This window comes from Zootoca vivipara, chromosome 2 (assembly GCF_963506605.1).
Source record: "Zootoca vivipara chromosome 2, rZooViv1.1, whole genome shotgun sequence".
NCBI lineage: Eukaryota > Metazoa > Chordata > Lepidosauria > Squamata > Lacertidae > Zootoca > Zootoca vivipara.
Genome location: NC_083277.1, coordinates 7567095 through 7591463, shown reverse-complemented (window position 1 = coordinate 7591463; position 24369 = coordinate 7567095). Strand labels below are relative to the sequence as shown.

Below are 24369 nucleotides of genomic sequence, written 5' to 3'. Positions count from 1 at the left end.
TGATCCCGCGCAGGCGCCGTCGGGCCGTTGCCGTGGCGACGCGGGAGACGCTGGCGGTGGCAGGCAGGCAGGCAGCTCGCTTTCTGGGCGCTGTTGCGAGTTTCCTTGCAGCCGCGCTGGCGATGGAGTCCCCGGAGCTGGGTCTCTGCTCGGCCTCCTCCTTGCTGGCTCTCTCCCAGTTGCTCTCGCCGCCGGAGGAGGAGGAGGACGAGGATGGAGGAAGAGCAATAGGGGTGAGAGCAATGCTGCATATTTTTTCACATAACCATGGTATTAAAAAAAAATATTCACAATTTTTTCCCTTCCTCAAGAATTTCCCACCCTCATCTTTAATTCTAACATTCAGTCTAGTCACCTCAGCATATTCCATCATATTCATAAGCTCTGCGCCTCAATGTGCTTTAGACCTGCCTTCTTCAGGGCAGCTAACAGACAAGGGCTGAATGCAATCTTTTTGCAGGTGAGCAGCGCAGGCCCAGGGAACATTGGCCCCCCAAAGGTAGCAGCACCCACAGGTAAGCAGGGTGTTACGATGATTTATTACATTTATGTACCACCTTTATCTTCCAAGGAGCTCAAGGTGGTGTACATGGTTCACCTCCTCCCCATTTCATCCTCACAAGAACCCTGTGAGGTAGAATAAAAAAAATTCCTTCAGTAGCACCTTAAAGACCAACTAAGTTTTTATTTTGGTATGAGCTTTCGTGTGCATGCACACTTCTTCAGATACCTGTGAGGTAGGTTAAGGCTAAGAGATGGTGGCTGGCTCTAGGACAGCCAATGAGCTTTATGGATGAGTGGGGTTTCAAACCCAGCTCTCCCATGTCCAACACTCTAATCATTATGCCACAAAGCAAGGAGTGAGATTTTTTTTGGGGGGGGGCGGGGGCGGGTAGCAGGGTGTACAGGGATCATAGGTGCCAAGTTCCGGATTGAAAAATCTGGGATCAGCAGCGCCGCGGCACCGGAAGACGCTTCTACGCACTTCCGGACATGCGTTGAAGCGACTTCCGATGCAGCTGTGCCCTTTTCCAAAATGTCCGCAGCACCAGAAGTCACTTCTATGCATGTCCGGAAGTGCGGAGAAGTGACTTCTGGTGCTGGTGTCAGGAACTCCGTAATCCAGGGGAATACAGGGTATTTTGCCATTCGGGACACCTGTGGGAAATGGTAAGAAAATACGGGGGTTTCCTGGGGAAAACGGGGTACTTGGCAGCTATGACAGGGATGTCACTGATATGCCATCAAAAGGTTGCCTGCAGCGTCCTGTCCATGCATCACTCAGGATATCTGAATATAGCAGGCACACCCTCAGCATCCGTCGAAACAACAAACCCCAGTGATGCCGCCCACACATGGAAGGAATCAGTGAACTCGTTAACAAGGACAGAGCTGCAAGGCACCTCCATGGATCACACAGAAGACACAACAGTGTTCCTGCTCTGTGAGCCCAGACAGCTGCAGCCTTCAGATTCCATTATGTTCCCTGTAATCACTGTCATAGGGCAAGAAGACACAGAAAGAGGAGTGAGGAGAAGGCACTGTTGTAGCTCCCTTAACAGGAGGCCTGCAAGAAGCACATACAGCCAGGTCGAGGGTTTTGTGGGCCTTTGGGCAAGAGAATGTCCATGGATCCTCTTTGAGCTCCCTCTATTTAAAGTGAGGCTGGCCTTATAATAATAAAACTTGGAATTGCAGCAATGCACAACACTCTTACTATTGTATGAATACCAGCACCTAATTTTTATACCAATAATGTTGTGAACCATTGTGAGATCTATGAGTATAGGGCAGTATACAAATTTAATTAACATCATCATCATCAACAACAACAACAACAACAAAAAGCACTGGCCTATATATAAGCCCATCCTTTCTAACATCAGTAGCAATTTCCCCAATGGTATCATAACGGGTACTAAATCATTATTTGTAGTGATGTATGAACATCTCTGATTAATGGGATTTCAGCCAGTGATTAATGGGATTTACAACTTGAAAACCAAGGTGCTTGTTGATTTACAGATACTGTCTTTTAGATGCTCCCTCATGCCATGAGTGTGTTATGAGCCAGACGTGGCCTGTTGCCCTGCAAGTATCAAAAGGCCAGAGAGCTGTGTGTGCTCTGCAAGGACAGGTAAACCAGGTGATTCTGTCTTCCTGCTTGCAGCCACCACTCAAGTGAAATATGGGAACAGCAAAGAGATCTGGAGCGCAGAGGACGTGCCGGAGGATTCCGAGTACAATGACGATGCCTTGGACTCTAGGGAACAGCCCGAGTAAGCCCATCTGAGCTCCACATGCCCTTGCAGGAGCGCTTGCCAGCACATGCCTCTCTCTCCCAAATCTGTGCTCTGATTTGCCTTTGGATGAGGGAGTTCTCTTAAATAGTCTTGTATGGGTTGGTTCAGTGTTAGAAATTAACCGGGCACCAGTCGCATTTCAGCACAGGCGACGGGCCTTTTGCGAGTAAGTGGAGATGTCTGGTCGCAAGATTTGATGACTAACATCTGGCTGGCTGCTGCTGCTGCTGCCATACTGTGCCAGTCAGGAAGTGGGGTTAGGAGTGCAGTTTTATAAATTGTATTGAAATTGCTGCAACACATGAGTAGCTATGGAGCAGCTGTCAGGCAGGACAGGCACACCATTCTGGCAGAGAGAAGGAGGCAAGTAAATCTTCTGCTGTTTCAAACTAGCGTTGCTATCAAATCTATAGACAAAGTTCTCATAATTTTTTTAATGCATTTTACATATTTATAATTGTACATCAATTATACAGTTGTCGTCATTTATCTTACCCTCTTATTTAGTCCTTGTTAAGTTGCATCTCCTTAATTGCCAACCACTTTCTGCTTATTTTTAACTGTGGCTCATATATCTAACCCCACTTGGAGGTTTATCTGATTGTTATATTTCTTTAAATATTCATCAAAGTACAGTATTCCCACTCTTCTTTTCTATCTGACTCATCCTGATTTCTTATCTTTGCAGTCAACATTGCTAGCTCTGTGTATTCTGTTGTTGTTGTTGTTTAGTCGTTTAGTCGTGTCCGACTCTTCGTGACCCCATGGACCAGAGCACGCCAGGCACTCCTGTCTTGCACTGCCTCCCGCAGTTTGGCATAGCTGCCAAGTTTTCGCTTTTCTCGCGAGGAAGCCTATTCAGCATAAGGGAAAATCCCTGTAAAAAAGGGATAACTTGGCAGCTATGCAGTTTGGTCAAACTCATGTTCGTAGCTTCGAGAACACTGTCCAACCATCTCGTCCTCTGTCGTCCCCTTCTCCTAGTGCCCTCCATCTTTCCCAACATCAAGGTCTTTTCCAAGGATTCTTCTCTTCTCATGAGGTGGCCAAAGTATTGGAGCCTCAGCTTCACGATCTGTCCTTCCAGTGAGCACTCAGGGCTGATTTCCTTAAGAATGGATAGGTTTGATCTTCTTGCAGTCCATGGGACTCTCAAGAGTCTCCTCCAGCACCATAATTCAAAAGCATCAATTCTCTGGCGATCAGCCTTCTTTATGGTCCAGCTCTCACTTCCATACATCACTACTGGGAAAACCATAGCTTTAACTATACGGACCTTTGTCGGCAAGGTGATGTCTCTGCTTTTTAAGATGCTGTGTATTTTTTATTTAAACTGTGTGCTTTTTAAGATGCTGTGTATTCTGTTACCAGCAGCTTATTCTGCCAGTCTGCTTTTGCGAGACTATTTTTGTCCTTTCACCTTTGGGCACAGATTATTCTGGCCATTGTTATTGCATAGAGGAAGACTAAGTACTTTATTGGGTATTTCCCCCTCTACTATACTCAATAAGAACATCTCTGGTTTCCTGGGAAATGAGACTCTTAACATCTTTTTTAGTTCTGAGTATATCATCTCCCAATACACGTTGGCTTTCTTACAGCCCCACCACATATGTATAAATGTCCCTTCAATCTCTTTACATTTCCAACTTGGTTCCCTATTTATACATTTTTACAAGTTTGCTAGGGGTGAGGTACCATCTACATAACATCTTATGTAGGTTCTCTTTTAGACTATAAAAATAGTCGAAAATTTTATTGTTGTTTTCCACAGTTTCTCCGAAGGGGCCAAGTTCTTTCCTGGAAATAACTCAATTTACTTTGCTCAATTATATTAGGGGCATTACATGCTTGAAATGCAATACTCAGCTATGTTTTTGAATTTCTTAAAATTCGTAGAAGGGGTATGTGCTGTTCCCAAATTTGTTTCATTCCAAATTAAATGAATTGGCATGGGGGTGGGGAGAGAGAGAGAGAGAGAAACAATGGTTGCCCAATGGAAAATAACTGAAATTGGTTAGAAAAGCTCTGTGAGGTTTAGGCTCCAAGAAGGAATTGTGGATGGGAAAAAAGGACACAGCCAGAAGCAGTTTGCTACATACAGTAATTGTTTGGCAGCTGGCTTGTGAGGAGCTTTCCCTTCAGGAGGCCAGTGCTTGTCCACCTCCCTCCAGTTGCTTTCTGGGGCTGCAGTGGCTGAGCAGGAACTGAAAGCAGTGGGCTCTGCCCCATTGGGAGAGTAGGGGCTTTCAGCCTTGCTGGTGAACATTGTCTTTCACAGATATGAAATAATATTCAAGCAGCATGTGAGTACCGAGGACATGTTCCTGGGAATGAGCAGGAAGGACCCGTCTACGGCTTGCTGTGAGGACATGCTGGTAAGAAGCAGGCTCTCTGGGCTCTTCCTCTTAACGTATTTGGCCCATTGTTGTAACAGGGATGGGGTTTTAATGGGGGCGTGGGTGGTGCTGTGGTCTAAACCGTGGAGCCTCTTGGGCTTGCCGATCGCAAGGTCGGCAGTTCGAATCTGCTTGACGGGGTGAGCTCCTATTACTTTGCCCCAGCTCCTGCCAACCTAGCAGTTCGATAGCATACCAGCACGAGTAGATTAACTGGTACCACTGCGGCACCAAGGTCTGCTGGCCACATGATCCAGAATAGCTGTCTGTCGACGAATGACAATCCCCTCGTCTGCACCCCAAGAATTTAATTCAATTGGACAACTGTCCAGGGGTCCTTTACCTTACCTTTAACTTGGCTGGTTGCCGTTTTATTTGGGGGGTGGGGTTCTTAAAAATTGTTTTTAAGTGTTATATATTCATTTGGATTTTGTTTTTGCGGACTGGGCTATTGTTTTGGGGCTTTTGTTGCGGAGTGTATTTTTGAATAGCTTGTATACATTAGTACAGTATTGCTAATTGTTTTAATTATTTTTATTTTGTATTTTGGGGTTTTAAATTGTAACTTTATGTTGTGAACCACACTGAGACCTGCAGGTATAGGGTGGTATACAAACAACAACAACAACAACAATTATTAGCTCTCATTATTAATTACATTAAAAATAAATAATAATATTAATAATACTTTCACCTAGAGTCTCTTGTGTCCCCAGCAAGGAACTGTATCAGTGCTCCCTGGTAACCACCTCTGTTTTTCATTTCAGATTAAAATCAAACTTCCAGATACGAAGGCTTCAGACATTACCCTTGATATCCGGGAAAAGGTTCTTGATCTCCGGACCCCAAAGAAGTAAGCTGGGAGGAGGGGGGTGGCCCAATTTGGCAGCAGCTGCTCGCTTATAAAGGAACTCCAGCACACACAAGGAATGAACCTTGCACAGCTGGCTAGCTGGTCTGCTGACTGGCAATGTAAATATTCTTGGGTAAAAAGACAGGAGTTTGCACCTGCCTGTGACCCCCAGGGCGACACTTCAGGGTTGGCGGCAGGGGCTGGCTGTTTTTGGTGTCTGGTGACGCTCTCTATTCTCTGCCTTATTCTTAGGACACCCTTGAGTCTTGGCTGGTGCTTTCAGAAAGATGCCCACAAGCTTTGTATGCAGGAAAAAGCTTTGAAAGTGGGAATCAGTGGCTGCCAAAGATCTGGAAGGAAGGAAATCGTTGTTTTTGGTGGGGAGAGTTTCTGAACTCTTTGTGTGCCCCAACAACAACAACAGCAACAATTTTATTATTTATATGCCACCCATCTGACTGGGTTGCCCCAGCCATTCTGAGCAGCTTCTGACAAATTTTTAAAAACACAGAAAACCTCAAACTTCCCTTCGGATGTCTTCTAAAAGTAAAAATAAAAATAAACATTCCTTTCAGTAGCACCTTAGAGACCAACTAAGTTTGTCATAGGTATGAGCTTTCATGTGCATGCACACTTCAGATACACTGAAACAGAAGTCCTAGATAGATGTTTATTTCCTTGGAATCTGATGGGAAGTTTTTAATGTTTGAGGCATAGGTCCCCCTCAGCCTTGGCCACAAAGATTCCCCTCTTTCTTTCTTTCTTTCTTTCTTTCTTTCTTTTCTTCATAGGGCAGCTTCAGGTGACAGCTTCTACTTTTCTGTTTTCCAGGAAGCTTCTCTTGCACCTGCCTCACCCTGTGGATACCAAGAGTGGGAAGGCCTCTTTCCTCTCCGAAAAGGGCACTCTGGAAGTCACCTTGAGGATGAAACGAGAGTTTGATTTCATCAACTTTGCCTGAAGAGGAAAGGAAGCAGCTCCATAGAAATGATCATTGAGTGAGCAACCACAAAAGCTGGACTGAGCCGGAAGGGTGGGATCTTTCCTGCTGCAGCTCCCATTCCTTAGAGCTCTCACCAGGACTCTGAGATGGAAATCTAGCTAGGGAGGTGTCCCAGCAGGAGATGAGGCTTGTGCTTTTGGACAGAGTGGTGACTGAGGTCCAACCTTTGAACTTTCAGATTTGCAGCCGGGACCATCGTCTGCTCTTATTTGTGACAATTACACACCTATTTTGTGGATAATTAAACTATATTTTCCATTCCTTAATGCATGTGTACATCAATATTATTTTGGGAAGATTTGCACATATAAGCAGAAAAAGAGGTTTCCTTGCATTTGATAAAGGTTTGTTTTCAAGGCGGCCTTCCAGACAGTGTTTCCCAGAGATCAGGTTATCCCAAACAATAGCTTCTCTCTGGCTAGGTCAGGGGTCCCCAAACTAAGGCCCGGGGGCCGGATGCAGCCCAATCGCCTTCTAAATGCGTCCCGTGGACGGTCCGGAAATCAGCATGTTTTTACATGAATGTGTCCTTTTATTTAAAATGCATCTCTGGGTTACTTGTGGGGCATAGGAATTCGTTCATTTTCCCCCCTTCAAAATATAGTCTGGCCCCCCACAAGGTCTGAGGAACAGTGGACCGGCCCCCTGCTGAAAAAGTTTGCTGACCCCTGGGTTAGGTGGATCAGTTTAAGGGATCTCTCTGCTGTGAGCAGAATTGCTGCCAAGTCGCAAATGAGGGTTCAGCAGGGAATAGTGTTTGCACTGGAGAAGAGTGGCAGGAAGTGGCACAGTTTGGGGCCAAGCCTGATCCGGGGAGCCGAAAGGTGGAATAGCCTTCGCACAGAGGGCTCAGTCACACCTGACACGGGTCAAGAATCTTAACCCTGCCACTTAACCTCAGCACCCCAAGAAGGGAAACATACTCCCTGAAGGACAAAAGAGGGAGACTGGAATCAAGCACGGGGGATTCGGACAGGTGGAAGCAGGGCCAAAACATTTCAATGTTACTGGAGAGGGATGTGTGGGTGGCATCCCATCGTTCTTCCAAAGAACCTTTCCCGGAGAGGAAAAGGGGGTTACGTTAGGGTAGTTGAAGCAGTTTGGGCCTGTGCCACCAACTTCCAGGGTTGTACTAGCTACTTCAGCTGCCAAATTGCCAGCGGGGCAAAGAAGCGGGATTGTGTCCTTCATGTCTTCGTCTGGTCTGATGCTGGATCCCACAGGGTAAGGCTGGCCAGGAGTTTTAGGACCAGGATAGTACCACTGTATTCCGCTCTGGTCAGACCTCACCTGGAATACTGTGTCCAGTTCTGGGCACCACAGTTCAAGAAGGATACTGACAAGCTGGAACGTGTCCAGAGGAAGGCAACCAAAATGGTCAAAGGCCTGGAAACAATGCCTTATGAGGAACGGCTTAGGGATAGGGTTGCCAGACTCAATAGAGGACAGGACTTCTGTGCCTTTAATTGCCCTGCTCTCTTTTGAGTCTGGAAACCTTAAAGAGAAACCAGCAGACCCTTTGTTTAATTTCCAAGCAAATGGTCTGCCGGTTTCTCTTTAAGGTTTCCAGACTCAAAAGAGAGCAGGGCAATTAAAGGCACAGAAGTCCTGTCCTCTATTGAGTCTGGCAACCCTACTTAGGGAGCTGGGTATGTTTAGCCTGGAGAAGTGAAGGTTAAGGGGTGATATGATAGCCATGTTCAAATATATAAAAGGATGTCATATAGAGGAGGGAGAAAGGTTGTTTTCTGCCGCTCCAGAGAAGCGGACACGGAGCAATGGATTCAAGCTACAAGAAATAAGATTCCACCTAATCATTAGGACAGTAAGAGCTGTTCGACAGTGGAATTTGCTGCCAAGGAGTGTGTTGGAGTCTCCTTCTTTGGAGGTCTTCAAGCGGAGGCTTGACAGGCATATGTCAGGAATGCTTTGATGGTGTTTCCTGCTTGGCAGGGGGTTCGACTGGATGGCCCTTGTGGTCTCTTCCAACTCTATGATTCCCTATGAGCCACTAAAGTCTAAAGAAAGTGGAGAAGAAGCAGAGCCATCTTCAGCCTCTGCTCTCCGGCTGTGCCCTCTCCCAGGCTCTGCCTCCTTCTTGAGGATAACTTGGAACCTTAAAGGGCTAGCCCTCTAGCTTGAAGGGCTCTCCTTCTCCTGCCTGGACTGGTGGTTCCTCAGGCTCAGGGCGGGGAAACTATTTGCCAGGGTCTTGCCTCTGGCCTTACAGGACCAGGTGATAAAGGAGCTTTTTCTGAGGGCTCCGAACCTGGTCTGGAATCTTAGCTAGAGACTCTGCAGTCTCTGAGGCTTTAAGGTCAGGACAGCGCAGGTGACAAAGATAGGGGTACTGTATCTTGGCAAAAATGGTAAAATGGTAGGAGGTGGGTGGAAATTGAGGGTTGTGCAAAATGATAATCCCCAAAAGCCCTGAGGTATTTCCTTTAGGGATAACAGGGTCCCCAAAAATTATTAACTTACTCATGTATGCAACAACAGCAGCTAGAATTTTGTACACTCAGAACTGGAAAGAAGAGAAAATGCAGATGAAAGAAGAATGGATTTTAAAGCTAATGGACTATGTGGAACTGGCGATACCTAACCGCAAAAATAAGAAACCAACATGGTGGAATTCATGGAAGAATGGAAGCTCTTTCTGGAATACATGAAATAATATCGTAATCAGTTGAAATTGCGAGCACGACTTGAAATGATTATATATGAAATAGAAGAATATGTCTTAGCTGAAACGTTTATTAGAATCCAGTACAGTCATACCTCGGTTTAAGTACGCTTCGGTTTGAGTATTTTCAGTTTAAGTACTCCGCGGATCCGTCTGGAACGGATTAATCCACTTTCCATTACTTTGGATGGGAAAGTTCGCTTCAGGTTAAGTACGCTTCAGGTTAAGTATGGACTTCCAGAACCAATTACACTCATACTTCGGGTTAAGTACGCTTCAGGTTGAGTACTCCGCGGACCCGTCTGGAACGTATTAATCCACTTTCCATTACTTTCAATAAAAAAGTTCGCTTCAGGTTAAGTACGCTTCAGTTTAAGTACTCTGCGGACCTGTCTGGAATGGATTAATCCACTTTCCATTACTTTCAATGGGAAAGTTCACTTCAGGTTAAGTACACTTCAGGTTAAGTACAGACTTCCGGAACCAATTGTGTACTTAAACCAAGGTACCACTGTATGTAAATGGGATCGGATTAAGAGCAGCAGGGAGGGAAAGGTGGGAAGTCAAAAGTTTAAAGACAATTGTATCACAAATTTGAAAGCTGGAAAGTATATGTAAAGAAAATAAGAAATGGAGGTTGGTGGTTGGGGCCCATCGAGTCCAGCATCCCGTTCTCACTGTGGCCAGTGAAGTGCCTGTGAGCAACCAGGGCTGGTGTTTTTACATGAGTAGAAGGTGTGCTTTGACTTAAAATGCATCTCTGGGTTATTTGTGGGGCATGGGAATTCGTTCATTGTATCTATATCTATATCTATATCTATATCATCTATGTTGTTTGTTTAGTCGTTTAGTCGTGTCTGACTCTTCGTGACCCCATGGACCATAGCACGCCAGGCACTCCTGTCTTGCACTGCCTCCCGCAGTTTGGTCAAACTCATGTTCGTAGCTTCGAGAACACTGTCCAACCATCTTGTCCTCTGTCGTCCCCTTCTCCTAGTGCCCTCAATCTTTCCCAACATCAGGGTCTTTTCCAAGGATTCTTCTCTTCTCATGAGGTGGCCAAAGTATTGGAGCCTCAACTTCACGATCTGTCCTTCCAGGGAGCACTCAGGGCTGATTTCCTCAAGAATGGATAGGTTTGATCTTCTTGCAGTCCATGGGGCCCGCAAGAGTCTCCTCCAGCACCATAATTCAAAAGCATCAATTCTTCGGCGATCAGCCTTTTTTATGGTCCAGCTCTCACTTCCATACATCACTACTGGGAAAACCATAGCTTTAACTATACGGACCTTTGTTGGCAAGGTGATGTCTCTGCTTTTTAAGATGCTGTCTAGGTTTGTCATTGCTTTTCTCCCAAGAAGCAGGCGTCTTTTAATTTCGTGACTGCTGTCACCATCTGCAGCGATCAAGGAGCCCAAGAAAGTAAAATCTCTCACTGCCTCCATTTCTTCCCCTTCTATTTGCCAGGAGGTGATGAGACCAGTGGCCATGATCTTGGTTTTTTTGATGTTGACCTTCAGACCATATTTTGCACTCTCCTCTTTCACCCTCATTAAAGGGTTCTTTAATTCCTCCTCACTTTCTGCCATCAAGGTTGTGTCATCTGCATATCTGAGGTGGTTGATATTTCTTCCGGCAATCTTAACTCCGGAATTAAGCTGACGACTATGGTATGGTAATATTGATTTGAATGTGAACCTATGTAATGGAAAATCACAAATAACATTAAAAAACAAACAAACAAAGGAAGAACCATGCAGGTGGGTCAGGCCAATGACCCAGTAGTTCAGCCTCTTGTCCTCTCAGTGGCTGACCAGGCACCAGAGGGAGGAAACCCCCAGGCAGGCTTCAGGCACAAGAGCCCCCACCTCCCCTGTGGTTTCCAGCTGCTGGCATTCAGAAGACCTCCAACTGGGGGGCAGAGCATAGCCATTGTGGCCGGCAGGAGCCATTGAGAGCCCCCTCCATGAATTTACCTAATCCTCTTTTTATAGCCATCCAGGTTGGTGGCCAGCCCTGCCTCCTGGGGGAGGGAGTCCCAGAGTTCGACTCTGTGCTGTGAAGAAGGGCTGGGTCTCCCCATATCCAGCTTCCCAGTTCTAGTGTTAGGAGAGTGGGACCAAAACTTCCTCTGCCCACTTTATCTGCGCTGTGAATAATTGTACAAATTCCTATTGCGTTGCCTCTCAATTGCCTCCCCCCCCCAACTTAATCCCCCCCAAAAAACGTTTTCTAAACTCCCTGGAAGGTAGGACACGAACCCATGGTTTCAAGTGACAATAAAGGAGATTCCTACCCGACCTCAAGAAGAAGAATGTTCTGACAGTAAGAGCTACCGGACTGTGGGGTGGAAGGACTCTCCGCCCCACATAAAAGGATGTCATATAGAGGAGGGAGAAAGGTTGTTTTCTGCTGCTCCAGAGAAGCGGACACGGAGCAATGGATTCAAACTACAAGAAAGAAGATTCCACCTAAACATTAGGAAGAACTTCCTGACAGTAAGAGCTGTTCGGCAGTGGAATTTGCTACCAAGAAGTGTGGTGGAGTCTCCTTCTTTGGAGGTCTTTAAGCAAAGGCTTGGCAGGCATATGTCAAAAATGCTTTGATGGTGTTTCCTGCTTGGCAGGGGGTTGGACTGGATGGCCCTTGTGGTCTCTTCCAACTCCATGATTCTATGATTCTATGATCCTTCCTGGGAGGTTTTTAAGCAGAGGTGAGATGCCCATCTGTCCTGGGTGCTTGAGTTCAGATTCCTGTGTGTGCTGCTATCAATCCACCATCCACACACAAGGAGGAAGGTGTGAGGGGGTCATAGAAATCCTATCATAGAATCTCAAAGAATCTCCCCTTGGGTCATCAAGCCCAACCCCCTGCAATGCAGGAATCTCAGCTCCAGCAGCCATGACAGACCCGACGTCTGCTCATCAACCTCCAAGGAAGGACAGGCCACTACCTCCCGAGGGGGACCCCGTTGCTCTGTTCAGCAGCTCTGACTGCCAGAAAGCACTTTTTCCTGGTGTTGGGTCTTCTTCATTGTCCCTTGAAGCCCTGGGTTCAAGTTCTACCCTACATGAACTTGTGTGACGTCTGGGATTCTTTGAGTTTAGAAAACGTTTTGGGGCGCCCGTGCAGCTGATCCAGCGGGGCTTTCCGGAGGCGAGACGATTGCCTCTCCTCGCTCTTTGCCTGGAGCAGCCCAGAGGCTCCTGTCGCTCGGCTCCGAAACAGTTAACAGCAGCGACAGAGCTGAGATTTCTAGAGCGGAAGGAAAGGCTGGAGGGAAAGGAGGAGCTTCCGCTTCCTGTCCCGCTTCCCCGGGGAGATGTTGGGCATGGCTGCGGCTGTCCTTCCTCGCGAAGGTGCTGGAGGTGGGTAATATTATTTTATATTATTATATACCCGCTGGAGGTGGGTCATATTATTATATTTTATTATATACCCGCTGAAGGAGGGCAATATTATTATTATAACTGGGGGAGGGGGTATGGGAAGGGATATAAAAAAACCCTATTAGGCAAACCGTTTCAGTTAAAGTTTTTTTATGTGTCTCCTTTTTCTAGTCATCAGTTTGTCCAGATTTTCACATCATCTTATTATTTTTAAAGACCTCTTGAAAATTTGTAAGGATCTTGGTGCAGATTTCTCCTAATGCACACGCTTTTGCAAAGGGTATTTCCCCTAATATTTACATTTCCCACAATTATTGGATTTCAGTATATTATTCCGCTAAAATAATGCATTTATAGTTGTTTTCCCTTTTGTATGGGGGTAGGACATATTTTCCCAATGGAAGGGCAGATATTTCTTCTCCTTTCCTCCCTGCAGGCCAACTTGGGCAGGTGGATGACCTTCCTTGGTCTCCCCATAGGGCTTGGGGTCAAGGCAAACCCTTAAGCATTGGAAAACCTTTTGCAGGGGTTCACCCTGGAACTTGTAATATTTTTTATGCGCCTGATTTTATTATAATTTATTAAATTTAAATACCTCCCTATACCCACAGGTCTCAGGGCTGTTTACAGGATGCAATCACAATATAAAAATCCAAAGTACATAACCAAAACAAAAACAGCCCAATAACCCCCCTCCCCATTATAAAGCATTTGTGTTTCAATTAAGTACAGCAGTTTCTGCAAGAGCAGTTCTGGGCAAAAGAGGCAAAAAAACCCCAGGGTGGATAAAAATCAATGTTTTTTTTAAAAAATCAAAAAATCGGATTTTTTTATTTAAATCGGATTTTTTAAAATAAAATGCTTTTCGAGGAAAATATATTACCATCCAAAGGTTATTCCATCATGAAATAAAGATTAGTTTTTTAATTATGTAGAATAAGGTTGTAAATGTTTAATTTTTGGGGTAAATAAATTCCATTAATCCATTCACAATGTTATGCTCTTCCAGAGGTTTTTGTAAGATTATTGGGCAGTTTCTCTGCCTACAAGATATTATCACAGATGCTTGGTTTACTTTTGCAGTTCTCAAAACTGAATTTGACTCAACAGAGGTCACATGTCTCTTCTTCACAGCAAAAATGTTATAACATGAACAGAGTTGAGAAAAAGACCTTAATCCTATTGTTCTACAAACCTATGAATACAGAAACAACCCCTTCAGTGCTAAGTTTCAAGAAGTTCAGTGAATAGAATAGAAACAATATTTTTCTGATTGTTTGGAGTGCACAGTATTTAGGTTTTTCATGTGTAGGCTGGGCTGACAGTCTAAATTTCTTTAAATATATATATTTTGTTTTTGTTTAGCCAAATTAGTTAACAAACATGGATGTTTGTTTAAGCAAATAACATATGCTGTAATGTTATTGTTTCAGTTGAATAAATCTATTTAAATCGTTATTATTAAGGTAATGATTATTTTTCTCCTTCCTAAGTACAACAGTAAAGTTGTCCATATATGAATGATTAACCTATTAAACTGGGGATAAAAAACTAATATGAAAAGTTGTTATTCTAAAAATCTTCATCTACTTGCATATTAAAGTTATACCAGCAAGAATTAGTCTTTATGTAGAAAACTATGATTTAAATCAAGCCTTACTGACTAGTGATTTAAATCGTGATTTAAATCGTGATTTAAATCAGTTTGATTTAAATCAAATCCACCCTGAAAAAAACCCAAGTAACTTCAAGTCCACATTAAAAGTCCAAGTGTGGCTGAGGCCTTATACAAACAGGCTACTACTAGTAGTAGTATTATTTTTACCCGACGGATCTGACTGGGTTGCCCCAGCCACTCTAGGTGGCTTCCAACAAATATAAAAGCATAATAAAACATCCAACATTAAAAACTTCCCTATACAGAGCTGCCTTCAGATGTCTTCTATAAGTTGTATAGTTATTTATTTGACATCTCATAGGAGGGCATTCCACAGGGTGAGTACCACTACCCAGGAGGCCCTCTGCCTTGTTCCCTATAACTTCACTTCATGCAGTGAGAGAACTGCCACAAGGCCCTGGGACCTGGATCTCGGTGTCCAAACTGCATGATTGGGGTGAAGAAGCGTCTGTAGCATTTCATCAGTTTGCCTTTTTATTCCATCAGGAGATTTTGAAGGGATGCTGGCAGAAGGGGAAGAATCAGAAGTGTCACCAAAAGGATCCAAAGAGGAGGAGGAGCAAAGGAAGCTGAGGGTTCAAGATGGAGGCAGCAGGCGAGAGGGGAGACGAAAGCAGAAGCTGGAGGGTGACTCTGGTACGTCTCAGGGTGGTGAAAATCAAATTTACAGAGAGGAGAGAAAGCATGAATGCACCGTGTGTGGAAAGAGATTTGGTCGTCGCTCAACTCTTACTTTACATCAAAGAGTGCACACAGGAGAGAAACCGTATACATGTTCAGAGTGTGGAAAGAGCTTCAATCAGAGTAGTGGCCTTACCTCACATCAAAGAGCTCATACAGGAGAGAAACCGTATACGTGTTCAGAGTGTGGAAAGAGCTTCAGTCAGAGTAGTGGCCTTACCTCGCATCAAAGATCTCATACAGGAGAGAAACCATATACGTGTTCAGAGTGTGGAAAGAGCTTCAGTCAGAGTAGTGGCCTTACCTCGCATCAAAGATCTCATACAGGAGAGAAACCGTATAAATGTATGGACTGTGGAAAGAACTTCAGTCACAGTAGTGCCTTTATCTTGCATCAAACAACTCATACAGGGGAGAAACCGTATACATGCTCAGAGTGTGGAAAGAGCTTCAGTCACAGTGGTGCCCTTAGCTTGCATCAAAGATCTCATACAGGGGAGAAACTGTATACATGTTCAGAGTGTGGAAAGAGCTTCTGTCGCGGTAGTGAACTCAGGTCGCATCAAAGAACTCATACAGGGGAGAGACCGTATACATGTTCAGAGTGTGGAAGGAGCTTTAGTCACAGTGGTACCCTTACTATCCACCGAAGAACTCATACAGGGGAGAAACTGTATACATGTTCCGAGTGTGGAAGCAGCTTCACTCAAAGTGGTGGCCTTACCTTGCATCAAAGAATTCATACAGGGGACAAACCGTATACATGTTCAGAGTGTGGAAAGAGCTTCACTCGCAGCAATGTCCTTACTAGACATCAACAAACTCATCGAGGCACCAAACCTTATAAATGCTGGGAATGTGGCAAGAGCTTCAGTCGCTTTGACTCTCTTTCCTTGCATCAAAGAACTCATACAGGAGACAAACCGTATACATGTTTGGAGTGTGGAAGGAGCTTCAGTCAGAGTAGTCACCTTACTAGACACCAAATAACTCATAAAGGGAGGAAATCTTAGAAATGTTTGGTGTATGGAAAGAACTTCAGTGATAGGGGCTCCCTTCCTAAACAGTAAAGAACTCATACAAGGGAAACATCTTAGAAAGGGTTGGAGTGTGCTAAAATCTTTAATCATATCAAATAACTCCTACAGAGAGTAAGCCAATGATTGTGTTCAGAATTAAAATTTGCTTCCATTAGAATTTTTATTCCTTTTAGTGGCTGTGTTGCATATTGTTCTCCTGATCAGAGTTAGATTTACATAGCTATGCTCTATTTTCTTTCCCATGCATTATTTCTCATGTATTCATCACTTGTATATAGCGTTGCTTGAATTTCTCCCATCCCCAAGATTTGTTAATCTGGTATGAATTGATCTGATATTTTTCATAGACAGAAATGCATTGGCTGATATTCTGTTGACATATGTAAAGTAGATCTTTGCAATGAGAGTATAGCCCCTCGGATCACACCTCTAATGAACAAATGCTGTTGAAAAACATATATTGTATAATAAGCTCCAATACACTGTCAAGAGAGAAATAATAATTCTTCTTTGGCGATCACTTGTAGCAGAATAAGATTGTCTTCCATAAACACGGTTTTAACAATGAGTCCGTAAGTGACTGTGGAGGCCAGTTCTGGACCCACACATCCTTCCACAGTGAGGACATTGGTTCCCGGGCGGGAGTTGATCACGGTTTGGATTTGCCAAGCGTGCCTTCCTCTTAGCACACTTCTCCCTTGCATTCTGAGTTCAAGTGTCTTCAAAGTCCATAACGCCTTTGCTCAAGAGAGGAATTAGAACAGTATAGAAAATGCATTGATTTTCCAGCCTGTGTCTAGAGTGTTAATAGGTCACTGTTTCAGGATGTGTGTTTCTTCACCTTCCTGACAGTAAGAGCTGTTCGGCAGTGGTATTTGCTACCAAGGAGTGTGGTGGAGTCTCCTTTGGAGGTCTTTAAGCAGAGGCTTGACAGGCATATGTCAAGAATGCTTGGATGGTGTTTCCTTCTTGGCAGGGGGTTGGACTGGATGGCCCTTGTGGTCTCTTCCAACTCTATGATTCTATCTGCCTAGGAGGGCTTTCAATTTTATGTCTCTGAAATATCCAGGCAGTGGCTGGTTCCTGATGGGATGTATTTCTGCTGTGTGTTCTCCCCCCAGCTCTCCCCTCCACTAGTATTTTCTGTAACCCGCCCCCCTGCCTCCTGGAAATGTGAAATCCACTATGCCATATTATCAGATAAACAAATACCTGCACATAGCTGCAAAGGAAGAAGATAGCAACCTCATCCAGCACAGAACATTAAAAAAAATATCAAATTTATGTTTTAAATACAATTTTTAGATACATCAGATTTGCACAGAAGAGCAGTCAAACATTTAAAACTTCATGTGTGTTAGCAGGACAGTTTCCCTGTTGCATACTCCAGTGAAAGGTGATATTGTAGACCTGAACTCTGTTGATCAAATACCTGATAGTGCAGGTAATAGTCCAGCAAACGTATCCCATCTTCTCCAATGGATGCCTGTTGCTCATGCCCCTTTCATCACTGCTTTTGTTAGAAACTTTCCTCTGGTCCCCCCATATGTCTGTCATTCACTAAAATGCTTGCACATCCCATGACAAGGCACAAGCCCTTCCTTGGAATATCTGGGCAAAGAGCTGCTGAACCCCAGACCCCAAAAGGAAATCCAACCTCATCCAGCAGGCAATGCTAAAAACTGAATTCTGTTTTAAATGCAGTTTTTGAGATATATTTGCACAGAAATATAAAAAATACCTGTGTTAGGAAAACAATTGCCCCGGATACTCTAGTGCAGTCTTTCCCAAACTTGGGTCCCTAGCTGTTTTTGGACTACAATTCCCATCATCCCTTATTGCTGCTAGCTAGGGGTAATGGGAGTTCTAGTCCAGAAAGAGCTGGAGACCCAAGCGTGGGAACCCTGCTCTAGTGAAAGGCGATAATATGGACATGAACTGCTGCCTTGTTAGAAGCTACCCACTGTTGTCCTCGTCCCCCCGTATGTGTCATTCACTGTAAGGCTTGCACAAGCCATTTCTCGCCACTGGCAGAGAGCCTGCCCAGACCCCGATATGTCTGTTTGGTGCTTTGCCATTTCTTGTGCCAAAGGTCGCCCATTTTTCCACCAGCCACATGGGCCCTGACTTCCCTCTACAGCACCTGCAGAAATCGCCTTCTTAACTGTTGGACCCATTCTTGGTTCCCATCTGCTTGATCCCCCTGAGCCTGTCTGCATGCAGGGGAAGTCCCTATCTCACCGAGGGTTTGAGACCCATTGGCTGCCCTCCCCTGGTTTAGCCAGCCAGTCGAAGCTGTTCCTGGACCAATCTACCTGTATATACTCTAGTATGAGCTGACCCGAATATAAGCCAAGGGACCTAATTTCACCCCACAAAACTGGGAAAACTTTTTTGACTCGAGTATAATCCGGTTCACCACATCACAAACCGGCAGAGGAGGAAGGAGCAGCCCGAAAGCAGCCCTTTCAGGCTGCTCGTTCCTCCCCCGCCGCCTTTGCTGCTCACAAGATCAGACATAGGAGCCGCGGGTTGGAGAGGCGCAGTGCAGCCCCTCTCCCAACAGTGGCTCCTCTACCTGCCCTTGCGAGAGGCGGGTGGCGGCAGCGGGACCAGCGGTGAGAAAGGCCTCCTTTCTCGCTGCTTGTCCCTCCGCTGCCACCTGCCTCACTTGAGTATAAGCCATGGGGGGCTTTTTTTCAACTTCCCTCTGCCATGATGCCTGTCACTTCTATGCTGTCCGATGCTCCATGTCACAAAAGCCGCTGCTGGAATATCTACCCTTTGGCAGCTTTTCTGCAATTGGACTACGCTGACATCTAAACAAAGAATGGCTGTTACCTCTGCTGAGTAAAAACAGTTATTTGTTTGACATTTAAATGAGAAACTGTACTTTGTTACATTAGTTCAACGAGGCTATGTACACACTATCAGGGCCGTCTTAAGCGTATCTGGTACCCTGACGCCGTGGTGCGAAGATCCCTCCGGCGCCCCCCTGCCATGGCTGCCGTGGCCACAGCCATGCAGCGGCCCGGCGCCACCCAGCCTTGCCTTAGAGACAGCCCTGCACACTATAACTGCAAAACGCAATCAAAACACATTCCTTGCTCCCCAAGAATTCTGTGGATTGTAGTTCATTAGGATTCCCAGCAGCCCTAACAAACCTAACAAAACACAGTGTCCAGAAACGGGGGGGGGGGGGGACGACGACGACGACGGACATGTACGTACTTCGCAGGTATAGTTTTTTAAAGGTAAAGGACCCCTGACAGTTTTAAGTCCAGTTGCGAATGACTCTGGGGTTGCGGCGCTCATCTCGCTTTACAGGCCGAGAGATCCAGCGTTTGTCCGCAGACAGTTTTTCTGGGTCATGTGGCCAGCATGACTAAGCCACTTCTGGCGAAACCAGAGCAGCGCATGGAAATGCCATTTACCTTCCCGCTGGAGCGGTACCTATTTACTTGCCCTGGCGTGCTTTCGAACTGCTAGGTTGGCAGGAGCAGGGACCGAGCAAAGGGAGCTCACCCCGTCGCAGGGATTCAAACCGCTGACCTTCCGATCAGCAAGCCCTAGGCTCAGTGATTTAGACCACAGCGCCACCTGTGTCCCTGTTTTTTATGCAGTTTTAAATAATCAAAATATCCCATGTGCCCATGAAAGGCAGGCAATTACACACAAGATAACCAGTTTTGCTGTGTTAATTGTTTTATTTCCTTTGATTTAGCAAACAAAGTTTTAAAATTTCTACGGTACCTCCTCTTTGTGACCCAGCTGATGTATTCCAAGGCTTAAGGGAGACATGAAACACATTTGACATTTGGAGCATATAAAATGCTTCTTTACAGAGCGGGTTGTGGCATCTCCAACAAAGTCTGATGGAAGAACAGAGCTTATGCCACAATCTGGCTTCTCTATGTGGGCTCTCCAATGTGCAATAAAGTTTGTGCTGCTACTGAAGCTATGTTCACATGCTGAGCATTTATAAGGTCTCTCTTCAGTGTGGATTGTTTTATGTTCAATAGAGCTTGCTTGAGAAGCATAACTGGTGCCGCTCTCTAGCTTTTTCTCTGTATGGGTTCTCTGATGTGCAGTAAGGTTTGCGCTGTTACTGAAGCTGTGGTCACATTCTGAGCATTTATGAAATATGCCTCTAGTGTGGATTCTTCGATGTGCAGTCAAGTTCGACTTCCTCTTGAAGCTCTTTTCACATAGGTCACATTTATAAAGCATCTCTCCTATGCTAATTCTTTGACTTCTGGCAACTTTTGATGTACGACAGAAGCTCCTTCCACCCCTGGAGTGTTTATATGGCTTCACCCCTGCATGGAGTCTTTGATGTGCAATAAGGTTTGACTTCCAATTGAAGCTTGTCCCACACTGTTCACATTTATGGGGTCTCTCTCTTGTAGGAACTCTCTTCTGTTTCAAGTTCTCTCTAACATCTTCGTGCTTAAGTCCTGGCAGAATCGCACTTGGCTCTACCTCATTCTCAACTACCTGCACATCACCTGTCGGAATAAAGAGAAAGACCCAAAATGACAAGCAAGACCTCAGTTCGCTCTCTCTTCCCCCATCGTGACTCATATTCTTGCCTCTGGAAAGGCTGGTGGGAAAACTTAGCTGTCCACTTCACTCACCCGCCCCAGTATTCCAAATTTGCAATCTTCCCTGTCCCCAAACTCCAGGGGTTGAGCTCACCAATGATTCACTGAAACACACTTGTCATAAGGTGAATGCTTTGGGAACCTTTCCTACAGGAAAATGTTGCATCCTCTCTGAAGGACCCAGCTGCTGGAGACTTTGGTTTTCCTGGACTGTAATTGCTTTAAGACAGGGGTTCCCAGACTACGGCCCGGGTGCCAGATACAGCCCAAAGGACTCATTTATCCGCCCCCCGGCAACCCCCACCGCCTGTTTTTACCAACGTGGCGCGGCTGCCCACTTCCACATTGCAGGAGCATTGGAAATAGCTGGTGTGCATGTGCAAGCGTCATTTCCGGCGCACTTCCAGGTCGGAGGAGGCCCGTGTGCATGCGCACAAGCTATTTCCGGTGCTCCTGTGACCCGGAAGTGCGCCGGAAATAGCGTGTGTGCATGTGTATGGGCGTGCACTCCCCCGCCCTCCAGCCCACCACGCAATCGGCGCTGCAGGCACCGGCCCAAAGCACGGTAAGTTGGGTGACCCCTGCTTTAAGAACATAAGGTGAGCTCTGCTGGGTGAGACCAAAAGCCCATCTGGTCCAGAATCTTGTACCAACAGTGATCAACCAGATGTTTATGGGAGCCCTGCAAAGTAAATAGATGTGAAAGCAATAGGCAAGGCTAGAAACTGGTGGGCATCCTCTTTCACCCTTTTGGGTAAAATAATATTGGGAAATAATTTATAATGAATTGGAAAAAAATGTTTAAAAACACCTTTCCAAAACAACCAAGAGTCCTTTTTGGGTGGATAATTCAGATGGAAATTCCCAGGTGTCAAAAAAGGTTATTTATGTATGCCACCACGACGGCCCGTGTTTCATTAGCCCTAAAATGGAAAATGAGAGAGGTCCCAACTAAAGAAGAATGGTAACTTAAGCTGATGGAAAATGCGCAACTTGTGGATCAAGAGAACAAGAAGAATATTTGTTTAAAGAAGATTGGGAAATGTTTATTGAATATATGGGGGGGGAATTCTGTACACTTGAAAACGTGGGCAGCGTTAAGATAAATACAACAGTGTAAATAAGTTTTGATGGACGCAATAATGGAATGCTGAATGGTTTAGTTTATATAAAACATGCAGGGATTTATGGTATGCAAAATGAACCATGGAAAGAGAAGAAGGGAAGTCATTGATAGTTTAAGGTTGTTTAAATGAATACTCTAAATCAGGCATCCCCAAACTGCGGCCCTCCAGATGTTTTGGCCTACAACTACCATGATCCCTAGCTAACAGGACCAGTGGTCAGGGATGATGGGAATTGTAGTCCAAAACATCTGGAGCCCTGAGTGCTCACTGGAAGGACAGATCGTGAAGCTGAGGCTCCAATACTTTGGCCACCTCATGAGAAGAGAAAACTCTCTGGAAAAGACCCTGATGTTGGGAAAGATGGAGGGCACTAGGAGAAGGGGACGACAGAGGACAAGATGGTTGGACAGTGTTCTCGAAGCTACGAACATGAGTTTGACCAAACTGCGGGAGGCAGTGGAAGACAGGAGTGCCTGGCGTGCTATGGTCCATGGGGTCACGAAGAGTCGGACACGACTAAATGACTAAACAACAACATCTGGAGGGCCGAAGTTTGGGGATGCCTGCTCTAAATTGTAAAACAAAATTTCATTAAAATATATATATTAAAAAGAAGAAAGAAAGAAACTGGGGGGCATCAAAAATGCAGGACAGCTTTTCCTTACTCAGACATCTGGCCTCCTCACTGTCAACTTCCTGTTCCATTTCCTGCCATGGCTGCCTCTGTTTCTCAGCTGCCTGAGCCTGGCCTGCTTCCTCCTCCATAGGTGCCTGGAACATCAGAAAGGCATTAATTAAAAACAGCCCTACTGGACCAAACCTGGGACCCACCTAGTCTGGCATCCTGTTCTCACAGTGGCCAACCAGATCAGTGTTATTATTATTATTATTATTATTAATAATTTTAGAATCATAGAATCATAGAGTTGGAAGAGACCACAAGGGCCATCCAGTCCAACCCCCTGCCAAGCAGGAAACACCATCAAAGCATTCTTGACATATGGCTGTCAAGCCTCTGCTTAAAGACCTCCAAAGAAGGAGACTCCACCACACTCCTTGGTAGCAAATTCCACTGCCGAACAGCTCTTACTGTCAGGAAGTTCTTCCTAATGTTTAGGTGGAATCTTCTTTCTTGAAGTTTGAATCCATTGCTCCGTGTCCGCTTCTCTGGAGCAGCAGAAAACAACCTTTCTCCCTCCTCCATATGACATCCTTTCATATATTTGAACATGGCTATTATATCACCCCTTAACCTTCTCTTCTCCAGGCTAAACATACCCAGCTCCCTAAGCCGTTCCTCATAAGGCATTGTTTCCAGGCCTTTGACCATTTTGGTTGCCCTCTTCTGGACACGTTCCAGCTTGTCAGTATCCTTCTTGAATAATAATAATTTTTATTGATCAATAACTTGAATAATAATTTTATAATTTGTACCCCGTCCATCTGGCTGGGTTTCCCTAGCCACTCTGGGTCACCTACAGCACATTTAAAAACAGTAAAACGACAAACATAAAAAATTCCCAAAATTCTGGTATTTCCCAAAATTCTTTTACTTTTTTTAAACATGTCCACCACTTATGAAAAAAAGTTGGGGAGAAATATAAAAATTTGCTGGAAGGAAAACACCTTTATGGTTATCCCCCATTAAAGAAATTACAATTAAGAGAGTTAATATGGATAGACAATGCACAACTTAGGGAACTGGTAGACTTTACAGAGAGGGAACCCAGATTGAAGCCTATGGAAGACTTAAGGAGCCAAGTTACAGATTGGTTATGATACCACCATATATCCATAGCTGCCAAGTTTTCCCTTTTCTCACGAGGAAGCCTATTCAGCATAAGGGAATTTCCCTTAAAAAAAGGGATAACTTGGCAGCTATGCATATATCTGATATGTTTAAGATTTTAAAAATGGGGTTTTGGACCAAAGCTCAGAATTTGAAAAAGAAATTTTACAAAATAAGGATAGAGTGCTGTCTAAAATGTATGACCTTCTATTAAAATGGGAAACAAAGCTTCAATGACACACTGGACAATAGATACAGGACACAATATAGACTTAAACCTCTGGGAGAAACTCTGGAAAAGTGCTTTGAAATTTACTGCAAGAGAATTATCTGAAAATGATTCATAGATGGCATTTAACTCCAAGTAGGTTGGCTAAGATGTACAAAGTAGAATAAGATATGCGTGTTGGAAATGTAAAGAAATGGAGGGAACTTTTTTTTTCATATGTGGTGGACGTGTAAAAAATTAGGGAATTTTGGGATAGTCGCTGCTTCTCAGCCTGATGTAGCTCACAGGGCTGTTTGGGGTGGGGGAATCTAACGAGGGGAGAACCAAGTAGGCCACATTGAGTTCCATGGAGTAAAAGATGGGATATAAACACTATAAATACGTAAGATGAAGAGAGAGCTCACCCCCTCCCCCATCACCAGCCCTAAGGTCTCAAATATGTAGAATAAATATTCATAAATGCACACATATCTAAATATATGAACCATGTGCCTGAAATAGTATGGGAGACCAATCCTGAAGCCATTTTGACTCTCCCAATGAACTCAGATATTCCTCTGCAATAAGGGAGGCAAATGGGGGAAGCCTTCC

The 24369-nt window shown here is 44.9% G+C and overlaps 2 protein-coding genes across 3 annotated transcripts; both read left to right on the top strand.

Moving 5' to 3' along the window:
* The first annotated feature begins 43 nt into the window (after positions 1-43).
* DNAAF6 (dynein axonemal assembly factor 6) lies at positions 44-6824 on the top strand. Its single transcript, XM_035107893.2, has 6 exons — positions 44-233; positions 461-515; positions 2171-2279; positions 4585-4681; positions 5470-5555; positions 6387-6824. Exons 1-6 carry the CDS (start codon positions 123-125, stop codon positions 6514-6516), a joined length of 588 nt encoding a protein of 195 aa, XP_034963784.1. The 5' UTR covers positions 44-122; the 3' UTR covers positions 6517-6824.
* Positions 6825-12558: 5734 nt separating this feature from the next.
* On the top strand, positions 12559-17390 carry LOC118081326 (zinc finger protein 501-like). Of its 2 annotated transcripts, none has more exons than XM_035107795.2 (2): positions 12559-12609; positions 14798-17390. In XM_035107795.2, the coding sequence occupies exons 1-2, from the start codon at positions 12564-12566 to the stop codon at positions 16000-16002; spliced, it is 1251 nt and encodes a 416-aa protein (XP_034963686.2). In that variant the 5' UTR covers positions 12559-12563; the 3' UTR covers positions 16003-17390. The 2 variants fall into 2 exon arrangements, with proteins under 2 accessions (XP_034963686.2, XP_060126776.1); XM_060270793.1 differs by having other exon boundaries at positions 12562-12609; positions 14795-17390.
* Positions 17391-24369: the final 6979 nt, after the last annotated feature.

What these genes read in the sequence shown, in the direction of transcription:
- DNAAF6 (XM_035107893.2), top strand. Translation starts at nt 123, where the DNA reads ATGGAGTCCCCGGAGCTGGGTCTCTGCTCGGCCTCCTCCTTGCTGGCT. An exon ending in GACTCTAGGGAACAGCCCGA is followed by an intron (nt 2,280 to 4,584) that starts GTAAGCCCATCT and finishes TGTCTTTCACAG; the next exon opens with ATATGAAATAATATTCAAGC. An exon ending in GATCTCCGGACCCCAAAGAA is followed by an intron (nt 5,556 to 6,386) that starts GTAAGCTGGGAG and finishes TCTGTTTTCCAG; the next exon opens with GAAGCTTCTCTTGCACCTGC.
- LOC118081326 (XM_060270793.1), top strand. Translation starts at nt 12,564, where the DNA reads ATGTTGGGCATGGCTGCGGCTGTCCTTCCTCGCGAAGGTGCTGGAG. An exon ending in TCCTCGCGAAGGTGCTGGAG is followed by an intron (nt 12,610 to 14,794) that starts GTGGGTAATATT and finishes TTATTCCATCAG; the next exon opens with GAGATTTTGAAGGGATGCTG.